The sequence below is a fragment of the Saimiri boliviensis genome, chromosome 10, assembly GCF_048565385.1.
Source record: "Saimiri boliviensis isolate mSaiBol1 chromosome 10, mSaiBol1.pri, whole genome shotgun sequence".
NCBI classification, from domain to species: domain Eukaryota; kingdom Metazoa; phylum Chordata; class Mammalia; order Primates; family Cebidae; genus Saimiri; species Saimiri boliviensis.
Window position 1 is genome coordinate 121,419,062 of NC_133458.1, and position 19,050 is coordinate 121,438,111.

Here is a 19,050-nt window from a genome sequence, read left to right on the forward strand (position 1 = left end):
TGCATACAGTAATGTATAATTCATTATACAGTACTATCCATCAAGTGTATTTTTTGAGTTTCACAGTTTGGAGTTTCTATTGTTCATTTGTTTTGTCATTTAGCTGTATTTTAGGTGTGTCATTACCAAGGAGTTTCCGTCACACATACCCTCAGTCAAAACTGGACGCCTGCAACTTTCCTGAGATACAACATGGCAGCCTTGGCTAAACTGTACCAGATGTCTAATAATGAATTCACATATCTTTTTATATATAAAATGCATTCTTTCAAAATTAAGCAAGAAACTAGCTTCTAATTGAATTATGTCATAATGCTACATCTATATTAAAAATAACTTTTCTAACCAAAAATCCAGGGAGACCTGCAGAATGAATATTGAATTAGGAAATTTTTTAAAATATGCAAGTCCTCATCCCAGCTCTTTCAATTAGCACTGCTGTGAGTCTCAGCTTCCTCACCTGCGAAGTGAGAGGTCTGACCTCATATCAAGATCCCTTCACTTACAAATTTTCTGAGGCTAAAATGGTGACGAGCTCCAGAGGCAGAGCAACTCTGTTCTTACTCATTCCTGGTGGAAATTATATATGGAGTTATTTCAAGTTTAAAACTATATGTACTTAAAAAGAAACTTTGGGGAGATCTTCACTTGACCACAGTAACTTGAGTTACCAAGAGAAAAAAAAAAAACTAGAAAAATGAGTAGACGTGAAAAAAAAAAAAAAGGAAAACCAAGCCAGTTTGATTTTTCAGTGACCTCCGAGCATATAAACCACCACTTCTCTGTACTGAAGCAGAAAGATGCAGGTGCCGTGGTAGAAGAAAGCCTGGGGGCTTGAGTCTCCATTTCCACCAAGGTGTGGTTGGAGAGACAACACTGTTCATTGGAAATTCTCTTAAGGTCCTTCTCCAATCTCCAATTCTTACAGGTTGTAAAGCCCTCCAGACCTTCTCTTCCCCTTCTTAACTTCAACTGGTTATCAAACTGTACGAAATGACAAGGAAGCTAAGGGAAGTAATTCTTCCAGGCCAAGCTCTCAGGCCAGCTGCCCGGTTGGAATTCAGGCTCCACAACTACTTTGAGCATCCTTCCTAACCTCCAAGCCTCAGTTCCCTCAACTGTAAGATGGAGCTAATAGCACTATTTGACCATAAGATGGCTGTGATAATCAAATGAAATCAAATGAGATCACCCAAGATAGTGTTTAGAGACAGCAGATGCCAAATAATTATTAGCTGCTGCTGCTGCTGGTGATGCTACTGTTACTATTGCTGTTATTGTTACTTAAGGATGATGATGGTGGTGATTGTTAATTCATCAAATACTTATCGAGGACTTCCTGAGTATTAACACCCTGTGGGAACTGACAATAAGTGGTGGAGAAAAGGTGATTCCTAATAACTTCAGTCTCTTTCAACTCTGTACTAATTTACAGCAAGAAAAATTAAAGTAACCGTATCCCTTAGAGCGGAACAGCATGTAAAACAAAAAACAAACTGATTTCCTCATGCTCCTTCCAGTGCCACTTATACAAGTGTGGGATCTCCCAGCCACCATGTGTGGTACAGCGGGTTTTATTTGCCACTCCTGTCTGCTGTTTGGGCCTGAGGAGCAGCATCAAGCCCGACTCCAGATGCTGGAGCAGAAACTACAGTGGCCACTTAGCTTAACACCTCCCTGGCAGGGCTAAAGTCAACACCACAAATTCTTATTCTACAAGCATCTTGAGCTCTGGTTTCGAATTTCCTTGCTTTCCTGAGTTAAGGACAGACTCTTGGTATTAAGGGACCTGGAGTTGCTTACAGCCCCAGAGGCCAGAAACCTTGTTCAAACACAGATTCATTAATTTGCAGAACCTCTGTCTGTGGAGATTTCTCATAAAATGGGCCCCTAGGTTACTGTTTCATTATGGGTTTCTTTTTCCCCCGGGAAATAAATGAAATTGTTATATCCTACTCCTCCTACAGCCACTCTGTTTAATTGGAGATACCTGTACGCATCCCAGAGGCTTACAGATGTGTCAAAACTAGTGGCTGTGGTGGGTGCAGGCAGCAGGCAGGGCCGCTAGGGGAGCAGACACATCAATGCAGCTTGCACACAGCTGGAAACTAACCCTGGGGCGGGGTGGGGGGGGTGTTAAAAAGTCACCTGGCAACTGTGAGCCTCCTCCCACCCTGAGCAGCTGACATCTGATATTTCCTGTTACTTGTGAGACTTGTAGTTGAGGTTATTTCAATTAAACGCACATCTGTGCTCAGCATATTCAATCGGCCTCAGTGTTACGTAATTGTAATCATGAACTTGTGTTTCAGGCTGGGATTCTGACGGTTAAGTCTGATGTAGCTACAGGTACAGTTTAATGAGCCTATGACACCAGGGGCTGGGCATGTACGTCTGGGCTGCCTTTAGTTATCTCTGCTTTTGTAGAAGGCTGAGAGATTTAATTTTCTCATATACTCAATGTGTCAATCTCTCTCTCTCTCTCTGCCCCTCCCTCCATCCCTCTCTCCCTCTCTCTCTACACACACCTCGCACCCACCTTTCTTATTAGTGACAACTTTGACACTATGTATTATTTCCATGTCAGAAAACAGATACTCTGCCAGCAAAGAATTTATCTGATTCAGGTCTCTGTTGGGTGGTTAGGTCAAGATTCCACCTACTATTTGCCAACATACAGTAAAACAACACTTCACATAAACCAAATGCCACACACACGACAGGCAAGTGGCTTCCTTGGCACCCACCCCGTGCTCATGCGAGCCCAGCTGAGGCAAGGCCAGACTGGCTTTAGGCTAGAGTCTCACACTTTGGCAAGAAAGAGCATTTGCCAATAAAACTTTATAAAGTTTGTGTAGCCCACTTCAAATATTTTATTTTAAATAAATCATCAAAATCAAATCTAATTATTTTCAGTTGGAAAGGGAGAAACAGAGACAGTTTCACGTTATTAAAAGACAGCATTGCTTTTCGTACTTCCTTCACCTATGATTTTGAGAGGACTTTTGTTCCCCTATTTTGAGAGAATTATTGCTCCTTCAGGCCAATCCTACAATAAAAAAAGTTCCTACTGTGGGGAGAACAACAGCGTTGTGCTTCATCTATTGTCTCCTACCTACAGAACTGTAAATTACCATTACTGTTGACTGTTGCAAGGAGAGGTCCATAAGAATGTTCTATACATGTACTTTGAGTTTCCTTTTCGTTACTCTTTCGGAGATCTGAGACAGCTCCCAGACACTACCAAGATTAAGACTAATTCAGGCAGCAAGGGAGAAATTCTGTGAGATTTTAGAAATAATGCAATGCCTCTACTGCTGAAAATAATGCAACATTCATTTAACTACCACAGGTAACCAAAATAAATTGGAGAGTATCTGAAGCTCTGTAATCAATCCATTTAATGCATGTGTGTATGGATTTCTTCTTGCCTCCTTTCAGAAAAGGGCTTGAGGTAGCTTACAGACACGCAGACTAAATAGTTGAAAACACATGAGAATAGACATATATGATGAAGTCAGAAGTAAGCTTATTACTCACAACATGCATGCTTTTTTTTTTTTTTTTTTTTTTTTTTTTTTTTTTTTGAGACAGAGTCTTGCTCTGTTGCCCGGGCTGGGGTGCAGTGGCATGCTCTTGGCTCACTGCAAACTCTGCCTCCCAGGTTCAAGTAATTCTCCTGCCTCATCCTCTCCAGTAGCTGGGACTACAGACGCATGCCACCATGCCTGGCTAAATTTTTTTTTCTTTTTTTTTCTTTCTTTTTTTTTTTTTAGTAAAGACAGGGTTTTACCATGTTGGCCAGGCTGGTCTCAAACCCCTAACTTCATGATCAGCCCACCTTGGCCTCTCAAAGTGCTGGGATTACAGGCGTGAGCCACCGCACCCAGCCAAAACCTGCATGCTCTTAACTCCAAATTTATTTTTAGCTTCCTAGCAACAAAACCAAAGATAGTAATCATTCAAGATATAGTTATGCCTTCATAATTTTTTGCAGAGTCAGAGAAACAAAATACAGAAACATATTCAGTTAAACCCAGAGGCTTCTAGTCTCACTTTCGTCTCCTACTGCACCTAATCCACAGATGTTGAGGGTCAGTTATTGTCTGCATTCACCCATGCTTTTTTCCCTATTTGGAATGCCTGTGGCACCCAATGCGGGGTAATTTTGCTCCCCAGGGGACATTTGGCAATGGCTGGATATATTTTTGGTTGTCACAACCTTGCAGGGGATGCTACTGGCATTTAGTAGTTAGAGGCCAGGGATGCTGCTAAAGATCCTGCGATGCACAGGACAGTCCCACAGCAGAGAATGATCTGGCCAAACTCAGTAAGACTGAGGTTGAAAACTCTGCAGTGATATAATGGAGTGTGTGTGTGTATGTGTCCATGTATGTGTGTGTGAGAGAGAGAGAGAGAAAGAGGGGGAGTGTATGTGTTTTAATAAGATATAAATTAGTTGTTTCTCTGGCTTTAGAAAACACTAGACTTTTTTATAGTTTCAGTCTTGGTTTCTCTGCTCTAGAAAGCCATATATCAAGAGAGCTTTCATAATTTACAAAGGAGGAAAACATGTGCCCAAAGGTTTGCTCTGACTCCTGGATATAATGACAAAGAAATTTCAAAGTAGGAGGTCTCAAAGCCACAGCTAAAGGACATCAGAATAAATCGACCTGAATGTGTTATGAAAAACTGGGCATTGCTTAAAAATTGGAAGTCATCCCATCTCTTAACTCAATCTGAACAAATAAGTCTTGCCAAATAGAATGCATTTTACAGCAGTGATGGAAGAACTGCTGGAGAGCAGGAGAGAGTAAACAGATGGAAAGAACACCGAAGGAAATTGAGAAATAGCCATCTGATGACATAATTGAGATTTGGACAGAGAACCACATGCCTGGGCTCTTCCAGCGCTGACTGACCTGCTCCATGCAGGTGCAGAGTCACTGTCCTCCTGGTGCCCCTCCAGCTGGGTGGCTTTCTCTCTTGCCAACTGCCTCTCTCAGTGATAGAAGGCATGAGCTTATTCACTTGGTTAACACAATATGGTACTTAATATAACCAGTTAAAAGCTTGCTTCTATTTTATCATACCTATCCTTCTATTTTTATTCTTTTCTTTTTCTTTATGACATCACCAGTTTTCTAGATATGGAAAGGCAAGCTTGTAATGAATCAGATAATAATATAATGTAGCTTTCCTCTCAATTATCTCAATAATCACTTATTTGATCCTTGCAGCACAAAGTCAGATAATTCAAGATTTAGGTCAGGCTGGTCTCAAACTCCTGCCCTCAAGTGATCCACCCTCCTTGGCCTCCCAAACTGCTGGGATTACAGGCATGAGCCACTGCACCTGGCTGCTCATAGGTTTTTATGAAGCTGCTAAGCAGTGATCCTACCTGACAATAATGCGATTGGCAGACGTAACAGGTCTGTGTTCATGCAAATCGAAAGAGTTAACTAGAAAATATGAGGCATTCCTATGAGGTCTGTCTCTGCTTCAACTGGGAGACACTTTATAGGGAAATGCAAACATCTCCATTGACACGGATACAAAGGAAAACCGCATCAATGTAGACTCGATCCTGCTCATCCAGAAAGGAATTAAGTGGAAGGCAGCCTCTGAACTATCCCCTAAATAAAGTTTCCTCAGGGTTTCTGGGAGGACGATTAAATGTCTTAGATTTCACAAATGTTTTTAAATCAACTGGTGTGTTCATCATAGCTAATCTGTCTACCCACATTATTCCTGGATTCTACTAAGCCATACTTCATTGGCCTCCTTTGAGTTATTTCATGTACTTCATTATCTTTAAAGTAAACCTTTTTTATTACATCTATAATTTATTTTTTTGTTAATTCAACCAGGCTTTTTAACCAATATGCAATTGTTTAATAGCTCTCTGCTTCTAAAAATAGTAATATATAGTAGATAAATATTATATTTAATAGTTTTATATAAATACACATACACATATGTAATAAACCTGCATATATATTATCTAAAGTCACTAAGCAATTAAAAAATAAGAGTTTAGTAATTCTAGCAAAATAACTCTGTTTTAGAGACGTGTAAAAAACAAACTTGTTTCCATGTGAAAGCTGCTTTCCACTATCCTCCAGCCCACTTCTCTAAACATCACTGGCTCATAAAATACACTGATAGATTTTATGACTTTGTAATCCTACTTATCATACATGGGAACTAATTTGACAGTGACATTACTAATTCCCCTCTATCAGTGAGACACTCCAGGAAGCTATCTCAAAACCATATGACAAGGACTAAGATGGCAATTTGCTAACAGATCTACGCATATGACTACATGTAGGGATGATACGAAGCTAGTGCTGTGCTCTGCACGTGTGATAAGCAGTACAGTGGCAGATGACTTCCAAAATAGGCCATGCTTAGAAGGAACTTTCAAGAATTCAGTTAAAAATAATCATGAGTCACACAACAACATTTTGGTCAATGATAGACCATATATAGGACTGTGGTCCCATAAGAATATAATACTGCATTTTTACTATACCTTTTCTATTTAGATACACAAATACTTACCTTGTGTTACAATTGCTTACAGTATTCAGTACAGCAACATGGTATCCAAGTTTGTAGCCTAGGAGCCACAGGCTATACCATATAGACTAGATGTGTAGTAGGTTACACCACCTAAGTTTGTGCAAATGTACGCTATGATATTCACACAACAACAAAATCGCCTGAGGATGCATTTCTCAGAATGCATTTCACACCCTGTTAAGTGACACATGAGTACAATAAGTTGGCAAAACCACCCAATGACTTCTGGTTTTCTCTCTGCCAACAGCCAGACTGGATGCAGCCAGGTGAAATGGTGATGAGGTGGGGGTGAGGTGAGGGAGTAGGACATGCTGCTGTTTGGTTTTATAATGGGAGAAGGAAAGCCCCTCCGAGACTTTGTATAATGTTTGGTTTTACTGGATAGCATTATCTTAGCCTAGATGGCTACAAATGCTAAAATGCACATTAAGTTATCTGGTCCTTTTAAAAATCTAATCAAACCATTTATATTCTTAATTTCTCACAGCAACAAATTCTGATGGAAACATCTATATTTGTCTCAATTGTGCTTCTATGTGAGGATTACAATTGACTTAAAATGTCTGTAGGGAGGTGAGATGATCCCATCCTATATATACCTACAAAAATAAAATGTGTGGGAAACATACACCCCTATTTTTCTTGTTGCACTATAAAATTCAAAACAAACACTAATAGCATATTTTCAAAGGAATAAACTTACTTTCAGTGCAAATAGGACAGCATCCTTTTCTGTTGAGAATTTTGCCCTAATCAGAAGAAAAACAAATAAAAGATTAATGTTAAAAAAAAAAAATACAGGGTCTGCTGAGGACAGATATCTTTTTTAAATCTAATACCAACTAAACCAATGAAATCAGTCCAAGCTGTATCTGAACTCAATGCCCAGATGGTGATGATGTAGTGAAAATGAAGTTTCAGGTATCAGGTTCTAAGGCCAGCCAAAGTTATTCCGTAAGCTTTTCTGTTTTTATCCTCCAAGAAATATAATACCTAAAGGGCTCACTCGTGTGATTTCTCTCACATGGAAGGAAGATGAAGACAGTTTGGACTTAACCTTTTCACTGATATCCAGATCTAGCCCTCTAGAGATCAAGGGCACATACATAAAAATGGAAATTATCTGTCAACCTATCAATCCCTACAAGACCTTCTTTCTGTCTTTGCTTGTTGGAGAAGCTTAAACAATAAACTGTAATCCAAGCTCAGGACTCATCAGCACTATGGATATGGGCAATATCTGTGCTATGGATCAAATTTGGTCAGATTTCTTGTTTCAGGAAGTGGTATGTATCCATGTTGAATCACTGTTATGCACTCAAAGCCAAGGAAGCTGAGAATTTCGAAACACTGAGTAATGCTTCCTTACCTTTCCGGAAATACAGCGCCATTTTCTACACTGCACATCTTTTAAGTTTTTTTAATGCATGACATTTAAAGGAGGTGGCATATTCTGGACTCATGTCAGAAAATCAGTTGTCTTATCTCTGACTCAATGGTTAATCACAGAGAAAAATAAATGTGGAAGAAGTTTAACATTTAGGGAGCACTTGCTATACAACAAACATCTTACTCCATATGTTATCTAACATCAGGTTAGTGATAAGGATTTAATGAGTTAATACTTATGACCTATTAAGATTTAATGAACATTAGTGATTTTATAATCATTGTTATTAAGATGCATAAGAACCCTGTGAGCTGAGTATTTCCCTTTTTATCTGTGAAGAAATTGATGATATGCAACACAGGGGTAGTAGAAGCAAAAATCAAACCTAATTTTGTCTGTCCCTAAAGGACATGTTCTTCTCACTGCAGAGTTTTGTCCTCTTGAGTCTTTTCTCTTGAAGATAATTTAATATTTGTTATCTGCTATACACCAGACTGAGTGCTATGTATTCCTCATACTTGATTGTTGAAGTTTCACAATAACCCTCCACATGCAGGCATCCTTATCCCCTGTTTACAGGGAACTAAGGAAACAGAGACCACGGAGAGATTACCAAGGCTTATGTCAAAGCCACACGGCTCACACACTGCTCATTCACTCATTCACTACTGGTCAGTCGCATCAAGAGTAGGCTTAAGTATCCCAAAAGAAAAAAATCATATTGACTTAAAGGATTCTGGTTAATTATTGAAAATCTTTAATCAGGTGTGATTTGGTTTTGTATCAGCTAGGCCTAAAATGATACATTAAAGGCTTTGACAACTTTGAATGAGACTTAAAACTCAGCCCCAGCCAGCCAGCCACACTGTGGGGGCATCACCATATATTTTCATTGCCCAGAGCTATGCTGTCAATTGCAGTTTGGCACAGGGGTCTCTTTAGGTTTTTCAGTACTGAAAGCAGTTGCAGATGAAGCCAAACGAGGTCAGCTAGGCCCAGGGAATGACGACCCCAAGAGGATTAAGGCACTCCATCCCAATGCAGCAGAGCCGCCTTAAAGCCAAGGCCCCAACCAAATGTGACTAGGATTTCCTGCATCCACATCTCAGTGGAAACTTCCATCTCTCGTCTTCAGAAAATGAAAGTGGCAATGATGATATCACTAAATTAGATGGGGGAATAAATCAGGTACAAGCTGTAAAGTTAGAGCACCTGGGTAATATGCAATTAGCTGTAAGACTCTAGTCATGCTCTAGGCTCATCTATAAGCAGGGTCTAGAAATAGCACCCACCTCAGAGGGGTGACGTTAGCATTAAATGAGATTAGTGTTGTGACTATAAAATCTCAGTACGTATTAGAGATAGAGAGATGACCGTGTCCTGATGACCCAGTCTGTGCTGCAGGCCTCATAGCCCTTCTCACAAATGGCACTCCTTTGCCTCTGCGGGAGTTGCAGGACCGGGACAGGATAGACATGGAATTCAATCATAAAACCCTTCTTCCACAAGAGATATTCACATATGGAAAAAGAGATACGAAGTAGCCAGGAAAGAGAGCAGAGAATACAAGCAGCTCTTTTTTCCTTTTTCTTTTTTTTCAAAATTTCCCCAGGCAATGTAGGGGAGGGGAAGTGAGTTTTTAACAAGATTTCCATGGTAGATAGAGCTGAGTTATCTTCCAAAGACCTCCTGCTGGCCCCTGAGAAGGGAAAGTGTGAAGTGGAGGAGTGGTTGGAAGGATGCCTAGAAACAGAAAGGTAGCCCCTGAGGCAGGGGCACCCACTAGTTTTGACAAGGCCTGGAGGGGGTGGGTGGGGCGGGGAATGGCCTCTGCTTGAAGGAATGGATGCCTCTGGCCCAAATGTGGTCCACGATGATGAAAGGCTATTGAGACACCAGTGACATAAAGAACGTTGACCTCCCCCCACCACTAGCAAGAGCACAATGAAAACCATCAATCCAGCTACAAGTGGCAGAACTCAAGTGAAGCTGGAAACTCCGCGGCGGCGGCCTGCTGAGGCTAGTTACTTGAGCCACCAGGTTGGCACAGCATCCTGTTTTTGTCTTGTGGAATAAGGAAGCCCATTATTACTAACATGTGCTGCAAGAGTTCATTAGCAGCGAGGGTTCCCGGAGGACTGGCATAAATGATGTGATCCCATTTTTCCCAATGAATATTTATAAGCAGACCGTGTTCAAGTCTACTTATTGTACCTTCTTTTTTTTTTTTTTTTTCCTTTTATGGGAGGCTTTCAGTTTTATGTCTGAGGCTTTTTAAAGCAAGACTAATTAGGATTTTTTTTTTTCTTTTTTCCTCTCCTCTTTATTCAGTTGTGCAATAGCAACAGCTGTTGTTTTTTGGTGCCTCATTTGGCACTCAAGTAAAAACAGCAACTTTTTGTTTATAATAATAACAGATGAGAATAAAATTAAAAGCTGTCTATAACAGAGAAGGGAGGACATGTCCTGAATATATGGATATATTTTTTCATTCAGGGGAAAGTCTTGAATAGGTTTGACATTTTCCAAAAATGTATGAAACTTTAAAAGGTTTCAAGTTGCTGAGGTGAATTCAATGAAGTTCATGCTGTAGAAGATAATGGTTGCTTTATTCAGTGTGCTGGAGCTATGGGTTTTTGAAAAGAGCTATTTCCATAAGGACACTATTTCCATTTGGGGCTACAATGGAGGCCAGGGATAGAGGGAGAAAACTTCAGCAAAGAAATCGGGGCTGCTGTGAGGCAAAAGAAATCCCTTAGTGAAGAATTAATAAACAACCACATGCTACTTTGAATGGTTATAAGGTGAAAAGCTCTGATTTGACAGGGGATAGAAAAGAGGAAAAGGCAAAAGACAGTTGCGATGTTAAACAAAATCTGGCAAAAGAAAACAAAGAAAGAGATCTTACAGGAGTTGGAGAAGTTTTACAAAATAAATTGGGAGAAGTCTATAAGAAATCAGAATCAGGACAAGAGCAAAGCAAAAGCCATTTTCATGCAAGGCTAACATCTGCAAAAAGAAAGAGCAAACTTTGCAATGGGCATTTGGCTACTCAGGAATGTGGAGGCTTTGGGGAGCTGGAGTCTGTGTTCGGAAGATGGTATGCGACCATGTCACACACAGGACATTTCTCGAGACACCAAGGTAAAGTCAGTCTGCATTCCAAATGTACCTGTGGGCAGCTACTGATGGGAATGCACTGCTTGTTGCGACACTCCGTCTTGCCTTTCACACAAGCACAGATGGTACAATTGATAGAGGACCACATCTCTCCATCCTACGAGAAAAGGCACAGGATCTTGTCAGCAGCTGGAGGATGACAGGGTTGAGGCAACAGACTGATTTCTTCATGGAGGAAAGCATTTCTGGCCCTGAGTGAGGGATGCCATCATTAGACTAAATGACTCAGTTGTCTGTCTACACCCAATTGATTTAAGATAAAGATTAGTGAAGATTTCAGATTGTGTGCAAGCGTGTGTGTGTGTGTGTGTGTGTGTCCCCTCCTGGATATAAAAAGAATTCTTGGCCCGGCGCAGTGGCTCCCAGCACTTTGGGAGACCAAGGCAGATGGATCACGAGGTCAAGCATTTGAGACCATCTTGGCCAATATGGTGAAACCTCATCTCTACTAAATAAATAAATAAATAAATAAATAAATAAATATAAATTAGCTGGGCATGGTGGCGCATGCCTGTAGTCCCAGCTACATGGGAGGCTGAGGCAGGAGAATCACTTGAACCCAGGAGGCAGAGTTGACAATGAACGGAGATTGTGCCACTGCATTCAAGCCTGCGACAGAGAGAGACTCTGCCTCAAAAATAAATATATATACATATATATATATATATATATATATGTATATATATATGTACAAAAATTAGCTGCGTGTGGTGGCATGCATCTGTAGTGCCAGCTACTTGGGAGGTTAAGGCAGGAGAATCACTTGAACCCAGGAGGCAGAGGTTGCATTGAGCTGAGATCTCACCACTGCACTCCAGCCTGGAGACAGAGTGAAATTCCATTTCAGAAAAAAAAAAAAAATTGTGTGTCTAACAAAATCATATTTATGTCTTATTGTCATGCACTGTTTACTTAGTTCCACCCTGGGGGAAAACCAAGCATGAATTTTCATACATGAAAAAGTGACAGGAATCTAATTTTCCCTGGTTTGATAAGACTGAAATATTTAAGTCAACCCAGGCACCAATGATTAATTGAGATGTCCAGAGGTGGTTAATCACTAGATGTGCCATGGTTCCAACCCATATGGGGCATGCCTAAAACAGAAGCTAATTCAAATGACTCCCAGAGCTCAGACAGATACTTGATGGGCAAGTCACCGAAAATGCAGAGCTTAGAGAGAAGCCTCTAAGCGCCATGCACATCCTGTCCCTGCCTCTCTAGTCCTCTCCTCTCAAAAAGCATGGCAGCACTTTGGGACACATTTCCCAGACTAGATCCTTGCTGAGACAGAAGGAGCCATTTGAGGAATTTCTTTCACTCATGAAATGTGTAATCCGTGAATGCCAAATGCCGCAAGAAGCCCTTGTACCTCTGGAGGACAGGCAGGGATGTGCATCCTTGCTTATGAGTAAAAAAGATCACAGAAAACAGAGTTGTGCCTGAAAACAAAGTAAGGATTCCGTCCTGGACTTGTAGATCCAAGCAACAGATTTTCGTTAAAAACAGAAAAATAGTTCAGATCTTTGATAATTCCCCTTCCTCGTTCCCTTCCTGACTTTTTGAAGCTATTTTAAGGATCGACTACCCTCTAGTGCCTTTCAAGAGAGGGAGACCTAACTGGATCTGCCTTTAAAAACACCTGACTGTTCCAAGTGCTCTGAGTACACATTTCTAGGAATCCACGTTTCTGTGAATTATTTTAAGCCTCAATCATTTAAAGGAACTGTTTTACAAGGTGACTTAAAAGTGTGTTGCACACAGCACCATAGTAAGGATGAAGCTATTTCATCTGGGTATTCTGGAGACAGAGGAGTAGACTTTATATCAAGAGGACATACGAGCATCTCTGAAAGCCTGGTGTAAATACAACACACATGCCTCCCTCTTTACTGGGAATGACACCTTATGTCTTTTTGTGTGTGTGTCCTCAATTGTTTTATCTTTTTAAATTTATTTATAATTGTTTTATTTTTAGTTCCAGGGTACATCTGCAGGATGTGCAGGTTTGTTACATTGGTAAATGTGTACCACAGTGGTTTACTGCACTTATCAACCCATCACCTAGATATAAAGCCCAGAATGCATTAGCCATTCTTTCTAACACTCTCCTTCCTCCACCCTACTCCCCAATAGGTCCTAGTGTGTGTCGTTCCCCTCCCATGTCCATGTGATCCCACTTATAAGAGAGACCATGCAACACCTCATGTCTTCCTACTGATTCCATCAGAACCAAGATCTCTCCCTCCAGCTACTTCAGTGTGATAGGAAGTCTGGCTCATTGCAGAACTACCACAACCGGCTTGATTCTAAAAGTCTTGATTCTCATGGGCTTCATGACTTGACACCTTAGGTACAGAGTGATCTGACTCCTTCTACCCCTATAGAAAATAGACTAGACGGGAGGTACTTTGGGCAAAGCCAACCGTCCTGCATTTTGAAGTTTAAATGGCCAATGCACTGTTTCCCACTTGGGGTCCTCAGAAAATAATGTAAAATACACCTGAGATTGATATTGGATGGCCAAAAGAAAACCTTTTCAGTTCAGCTGGGCAGAGCTCTCTCACCTGGCTCAACTACTGTGCTGGCCACGTACGCTATGAACATCCTTATCTGAATATCTTCCAAATGAGACAATTTCTCTTTGAAAACATGGCTTTGTGAAAATATTCTGAAAGCATCAAGCTGTATAGATCCATCAGGACCTTGACAAGGATCATCACCTTGACAAGTGTCATTGAGCGTCTCCAGTGAGACCAGGTACTCCCAGGCATTCAGGTAGGTTTTACAGGCTGAACATATTTCAGCAAAAATATAGAGCCAAGAAAAACATCTTTCAAACAGTTGATTCTCTGCCCCATCTGCACTTGATTCTAAATATATATGTATACATAATACTGTAATGTAAATAGATACCTTCTATTAATATATGCACACATATACATTGGTATATGTATATGGAAATTATGAGATAACCCAATCTGCATCGTGTCTGGAGCTCTTTAACTGTCAGTGTAGTAACACAGCAGTTCCCATGTGCTTGTCTCATGACATACCCGGAAAATCTTGTTGCCAAATTTGCACACTTTGATGTCTTCTGGGGGCACTCGTAGGAGGCACTCTTCACAACAGCCCTCCTTGCCTTGGTCACAGCCACCAGGGTGGGAGCACTTCTTCTTGCAAACCACAGTAGAGTCCTAGGGACCCAAAGGCAAACTAGAAATTAAAAATGATCTTCACCTCTACCAAACGTCCCACCTGGCCTTCCTTTCATAACCCATAACTATCTGTGTTAAAACATAGTCTGTAGGTATCATATTTTAATTTATTGCAATAAATCTTTCACTCACTTCAAAATGTGATTTGTTAAGCATCTAGACTAGAATATGAGGGCACTGGGAAAACTATGGCCTGCAACCCCTACCTCCCAAAGGTTTATGATTTCACGTTCTAGAGTCTGAGGAGCCTACTTCACCAGCATGTAGCAAGACCGCCCAGCTTACCATGAGCCACCAGTTTCTTTCTTCCTGCCCTCTGTGTCTTTGCAACCTACACTAATAGTGCTCTCTTGGGTTTCCTCCATGGCTTTATGCCACCTTTTGGAGTTTAACATAAAGGCACAATATCTTTGGTCAGAGAGTAAAAAATAAGTGTGAATGCACCTAAGATTTCTCAAGTGTGTTCTGTGCTCACAAAATAACAGAATGTTCAGTTTCAGAACTGGACCTGGATTCCAGAGCTCTACTGGAGTGGAGTTACTTTGACGAGGCCATTTATTCACTGAAGATGAAGAGCTTATATCATCTGTAAGTTAAAGAAGCATGATTTGATTTCCAAAAAAAGTGCTCTTCTGCCTATTGCGTCTCAGGTTTACTGTGCCTCTTAAATGTAAAATACCTGGCACATCAAAAATATTATAAACCAGCTTAAATTGGAAAAAAATCCTTTGTCAAACTGCATATTCTGATTTCTTCTTTAAAAACAAGGGCACTCACTAGCTGTCAAACAATACATACTTCATCATAGATCTCCCTGCTTTCATTGTGTGTGTGTGTGTGTGTGTGTGTGTATGTGTGTGTGTGTGGAGAGAGAGAGAGAGAGAGAGAGAGAGAGAGAGAGAGAGAGAGAGAAGGGGAGGGAGAGAGAAAGAGAGCTTTATGTACATACCATTAGAATGTGATACCTAGCGCTGTGTTAAGCAACGATAATATGAATACAGAGATAGATAAATGTACTGTCCTCAAGGGATTCCTCACAATGTAAGAAGGGAGATAACCATGTAATCAAACAAACTGCAATTATAATATGGTAAACAGAACTAGCACAGGGGTAAAGATAGCAAAGACCAGGGAAAAGTTACCTATCCAGGTAAGTCAGGAAAGCCTCTCAGGTTGCATGACACCCGAGATAGGCTATTGTGGATGAACAAGCATTTGCTATTCAAATTTAAAGACAGTAATAACATTGTTGTAGAGGAATTGTCAAATTTGAAGGCACAAAGATCAAAGATCTGAAACCATTTTGAATGTGGAGAAAACTACAATTGACACTTGAGCAACATGGATTTGAACTGCATGGGTCCACTTACACTCAGAACTTTTTTCAGTAGAAATTATATTAAGTGTGCCTGCCTTTCCTGCCTCCCCTTCCACTTCCTCTGCCTCTTCTACCCCTGAGACAAGACTGACCCCTCCTCCTCTTCAGCCTACTCAATGTAAAGAAGATGAAGACCTTTATGATAATCAACTTCCACTTATTAAACAGTAAATATATTTTCTCTTCCTTATGATTTTCTAAATAACATTTTCTTTTCTCTAGTTTACTTCATTGTAAGAATACAGTATATAATACATAGAACATACAAAATATGTGTTAATTGACTGTTTATATTATTGGTAAGGCTTTCAGTCAACAGTAAGCTATGAGTTAAATTTTTAAGGAGTCAAAAAGTAGATATGAATTTTCAACTATGCAGGGAATCAATGCCCCAACCCTCGTATTGTTGAAGAGCCAACTCTATTAAACCATATTCAACAGGTTCCTGCACCTGCCATGGAAATCATGAGAAACACTGGATGGGAATACTAGAGAGGGAAGCTCAAAGCAAAGAGAAAATAATACTGAATACTCAAAATAATGGCAGCTTGATTTTTCAAGCATTTAATATCCCCAAGATGACTGTGAATTCATACTTGAGTAAAACAGCCTCTTGGAGGAAGAGTATTAATTACACTTCCTGCTAAGCACTGGGATGTATTACCTAGTCATCCCCCAAGGAATCCACGAACCCAAAGCATGGCAAGTATAACTAACCCATTCACGGGATGACTGGCTTTCCTGTGAGCAAGAGAATTGGGAATGTGATATGTTTCATCAAAGGCTCGGTATCCCCAAGAGGAAGCTATCACCTGTGAAATGTTTAGTGGAGAGAAGTCCTGAAGATAAAGGCCAAGGCGAAAAGCGGGTGCCACACGTTTAGCAAAGGATAACACAAACCATGGAAGGAGTAAGAGGCTTCTGGAAGGTATTCTCAAACTTAGGAATTACTCCATGTTTGGTGTTCAGGGGAACAGACAGTTCAGCCCATACCAAGCCACCTCCTGAAATGGTGCATGCTACTGAACAAAGCATGCCTCAAGTAATCATGAACTGCTGAGCTCTAATCACAGCTACTGACTCATAGCTGACATTGAGCACAGCTCCCTTCTTTCTCTCTCCAGATCTTTAACTATTGAAAACAAAACAACAACAACCATGACCACCGAAGTGTATTCTAAACTTATCAGACAGATGTGATTCATTAACTCACTAATGAATAATCTTAAAAGTCCTCCCTGATCAATGTATTTCTTCTTGGTTTCAAAAATAAATCACTGCATAAGTACAGTCATTGAATGTGTGATGTGTGTCCCTTTAAAATTCTGAAGCTGTGGAATTCTTTCTTTAGCAGTAATTAGACTTCTGGTTGCCTTTTGAGAAAAATGAGCAAAGCTTCAAGTAAGACATGATACAATAAACAACATGTAAATACTCTCTTCCTAAACTGCCAGGTTTATCTTGTGATGAACTGTAAATCCATGCCTTTCTCTTCTCTTGAATGTGGTTAAAAGCAATTTTTATTGCCAGGTGTGTTACAGAATTCATCTTGCATAATTAGAGCCAGAGGGCACTGCCATATGTACTTGTCTGATTTCAGAAAATCCTCACAATAGGCCCTCGGAGCCTGATTCTCATTACAAGGAGCTAACTTCTTGGTCCTTAGAAGATGACTGAGCTATAGCATGGGTCCTGCGTTTAAAGTTCTTGGTGATCTTGAGTATGCTTTTCTTGTAACATGGAATCATTAAATGCTTCCTCTCAATAAATAACATACCATTGCTTTTGGCTATGGCTGTGATGCTAATACTGAAACCCAAACCCTATCACTGTTGGACCACAGCCTCTCAGAACCACCTTACCCTGCAAGTGCAAACTGTGCAGTTATCATAGAGAAATGAGGATCCATTGTCATAAACATCACTTCGAAAGAGGCAGCTCCCAAAAGGAAGGTCAAACACTTTCCTCTGACCTAGAGAGAAACAGAAGTACAGTGTAAGTAAGACAGAATCAGGGATGTCCCATTTTGTCATCAGTGATTCCATCATAGGACCATTATACATTCTCATAAGACCAAGTAAGGTAAGTCTGGAGCACAAAAATAGAGCCTAGGGTCAGACAAGTCTGAAGAATCCCCAGGAGTCATTAGTTTGGACAAAGCTTGTTAAAAAAGAGTTTGATTCCACAATGAAGCTTGTAAGTTCAACAAATCTATAATGTGTTCGTCACAGTAAACCAAAATCGCTGACATGACCTCCCCTCATGACGCTCAGTTTAGTGAAAAGGCAGACTCATCAAAGATTGTTTCAATACAACAGTAAGGCAAGTTCTAGAAAGAAAACAATCTAGAAACTGTGGGAACTGGGAAGTCAAAGAATTCTTAGAAGACATAATGACTGCGGAGATTCTTAATAACAAGTAAAATTATCTAAAAAGTTGGGTGTGGGTGGGGGGCAGGGGTTGGTAGAGGTAGGAGGAGGCAAGGTATCTCAAGAAGGTCTCCAGTGAGCAAAAAGAACTAATGAAATATTGTTTGCTATGGTCTGAAAGTTTGTGTCTCCACAAAATTCATGTGGTAAAATCTAATCACCAAGGTAACGGTATTAGGAGGTGAAGCTTTTGAAAGGTGATTAAGTCAGGAGAGCAAAGCTCTCATGAATTAAATTAGTGCCTTTATAAAAGAGGCTCCAGAGAGAACCCTCATCCTTTCCACCACGTGACAGCAAAGCAAGAAGATACTATCTATGAGCCAAAGAGCAAATCTGCTAGCACCTTGTTCTTGGACTTCCCAGCCTCCAAGACCGTGAGAAATAAATTTCTGTTGTTTAAAGGCTACACAGTTTATGGTATTTTATCAGAGTAGACTAAACAGACAAAGACAGCATCTCAGTTACGAAGTTACATAAAAGAATAAAGGGTGAAGCTAACCCAAAGGGCACACAGAGGCACATGTCCAGCCTTTCATAGGCATAGTAAGTATCTCTGTAGATATCTGGTTTCCCCTGATGTGAGGACTGGATTGGTGAACAAAAGGACCAAAACAGCAATCCCAAATAAAGAGTACAATCGAATTTCCTCCTTTCTTTTAGCATTTGAGTTGCTACTCCTTGAAGCACATCAAAACATCCCTGCAATGTTACTTTAATTAAAGACTAAGTTAATTCATGTTCGCTGATCAAATTTCTATTCATACCACTCTTTCTTCCTGTAAAAAGATTAATAGCAATTTCTGGCTGGGCGCGGTGGCTCAAGCCTGTAATCCCAGCACTTTGGAAGGCCAAGGTGGGTGGATCACG

The 19,050-nt window shown here is 40.4% G+C and overlaps 1 protein-coding gene across 2 annotated transcripts in view; it reads right to left on the reverse strand.

Moving 5' to 3' along the window:
* The window catches only part of BMPER (BMP binding endothelial regulator), a 235,566-nt gene that overhangs the window by 84,885 nt on the left and 131,631 nt on the right, over positions 1 to 19,050 (reverse strand). For both annotated transcript variants that reach the window (XM_074379842.1, XM_010341296.3), the window contains exons 8-11: positions 17,617 to 17,726; positions 14,215 to 14,355; positions 11,151 to 11,255; positions 7,292 to 7,337 (exon numbers count right to left, since the gene is read on the reverse strand). In XM_074379842.1, coding sequence (XP_074235943.1) covers positions 7,292 to 7,337; positions 11,151 to 11,255; positions 14,215 to 14,355; positions 17,617 to 17,726 — 402 coding nt within the window. The remainder of the gene's footprint in view (positions 1 to 7,291; positions 7,338 to 11,150; positions 11,256 to 14,214; positions 14,356 to 17,616; positions 17,727 to 19,050) is intronic.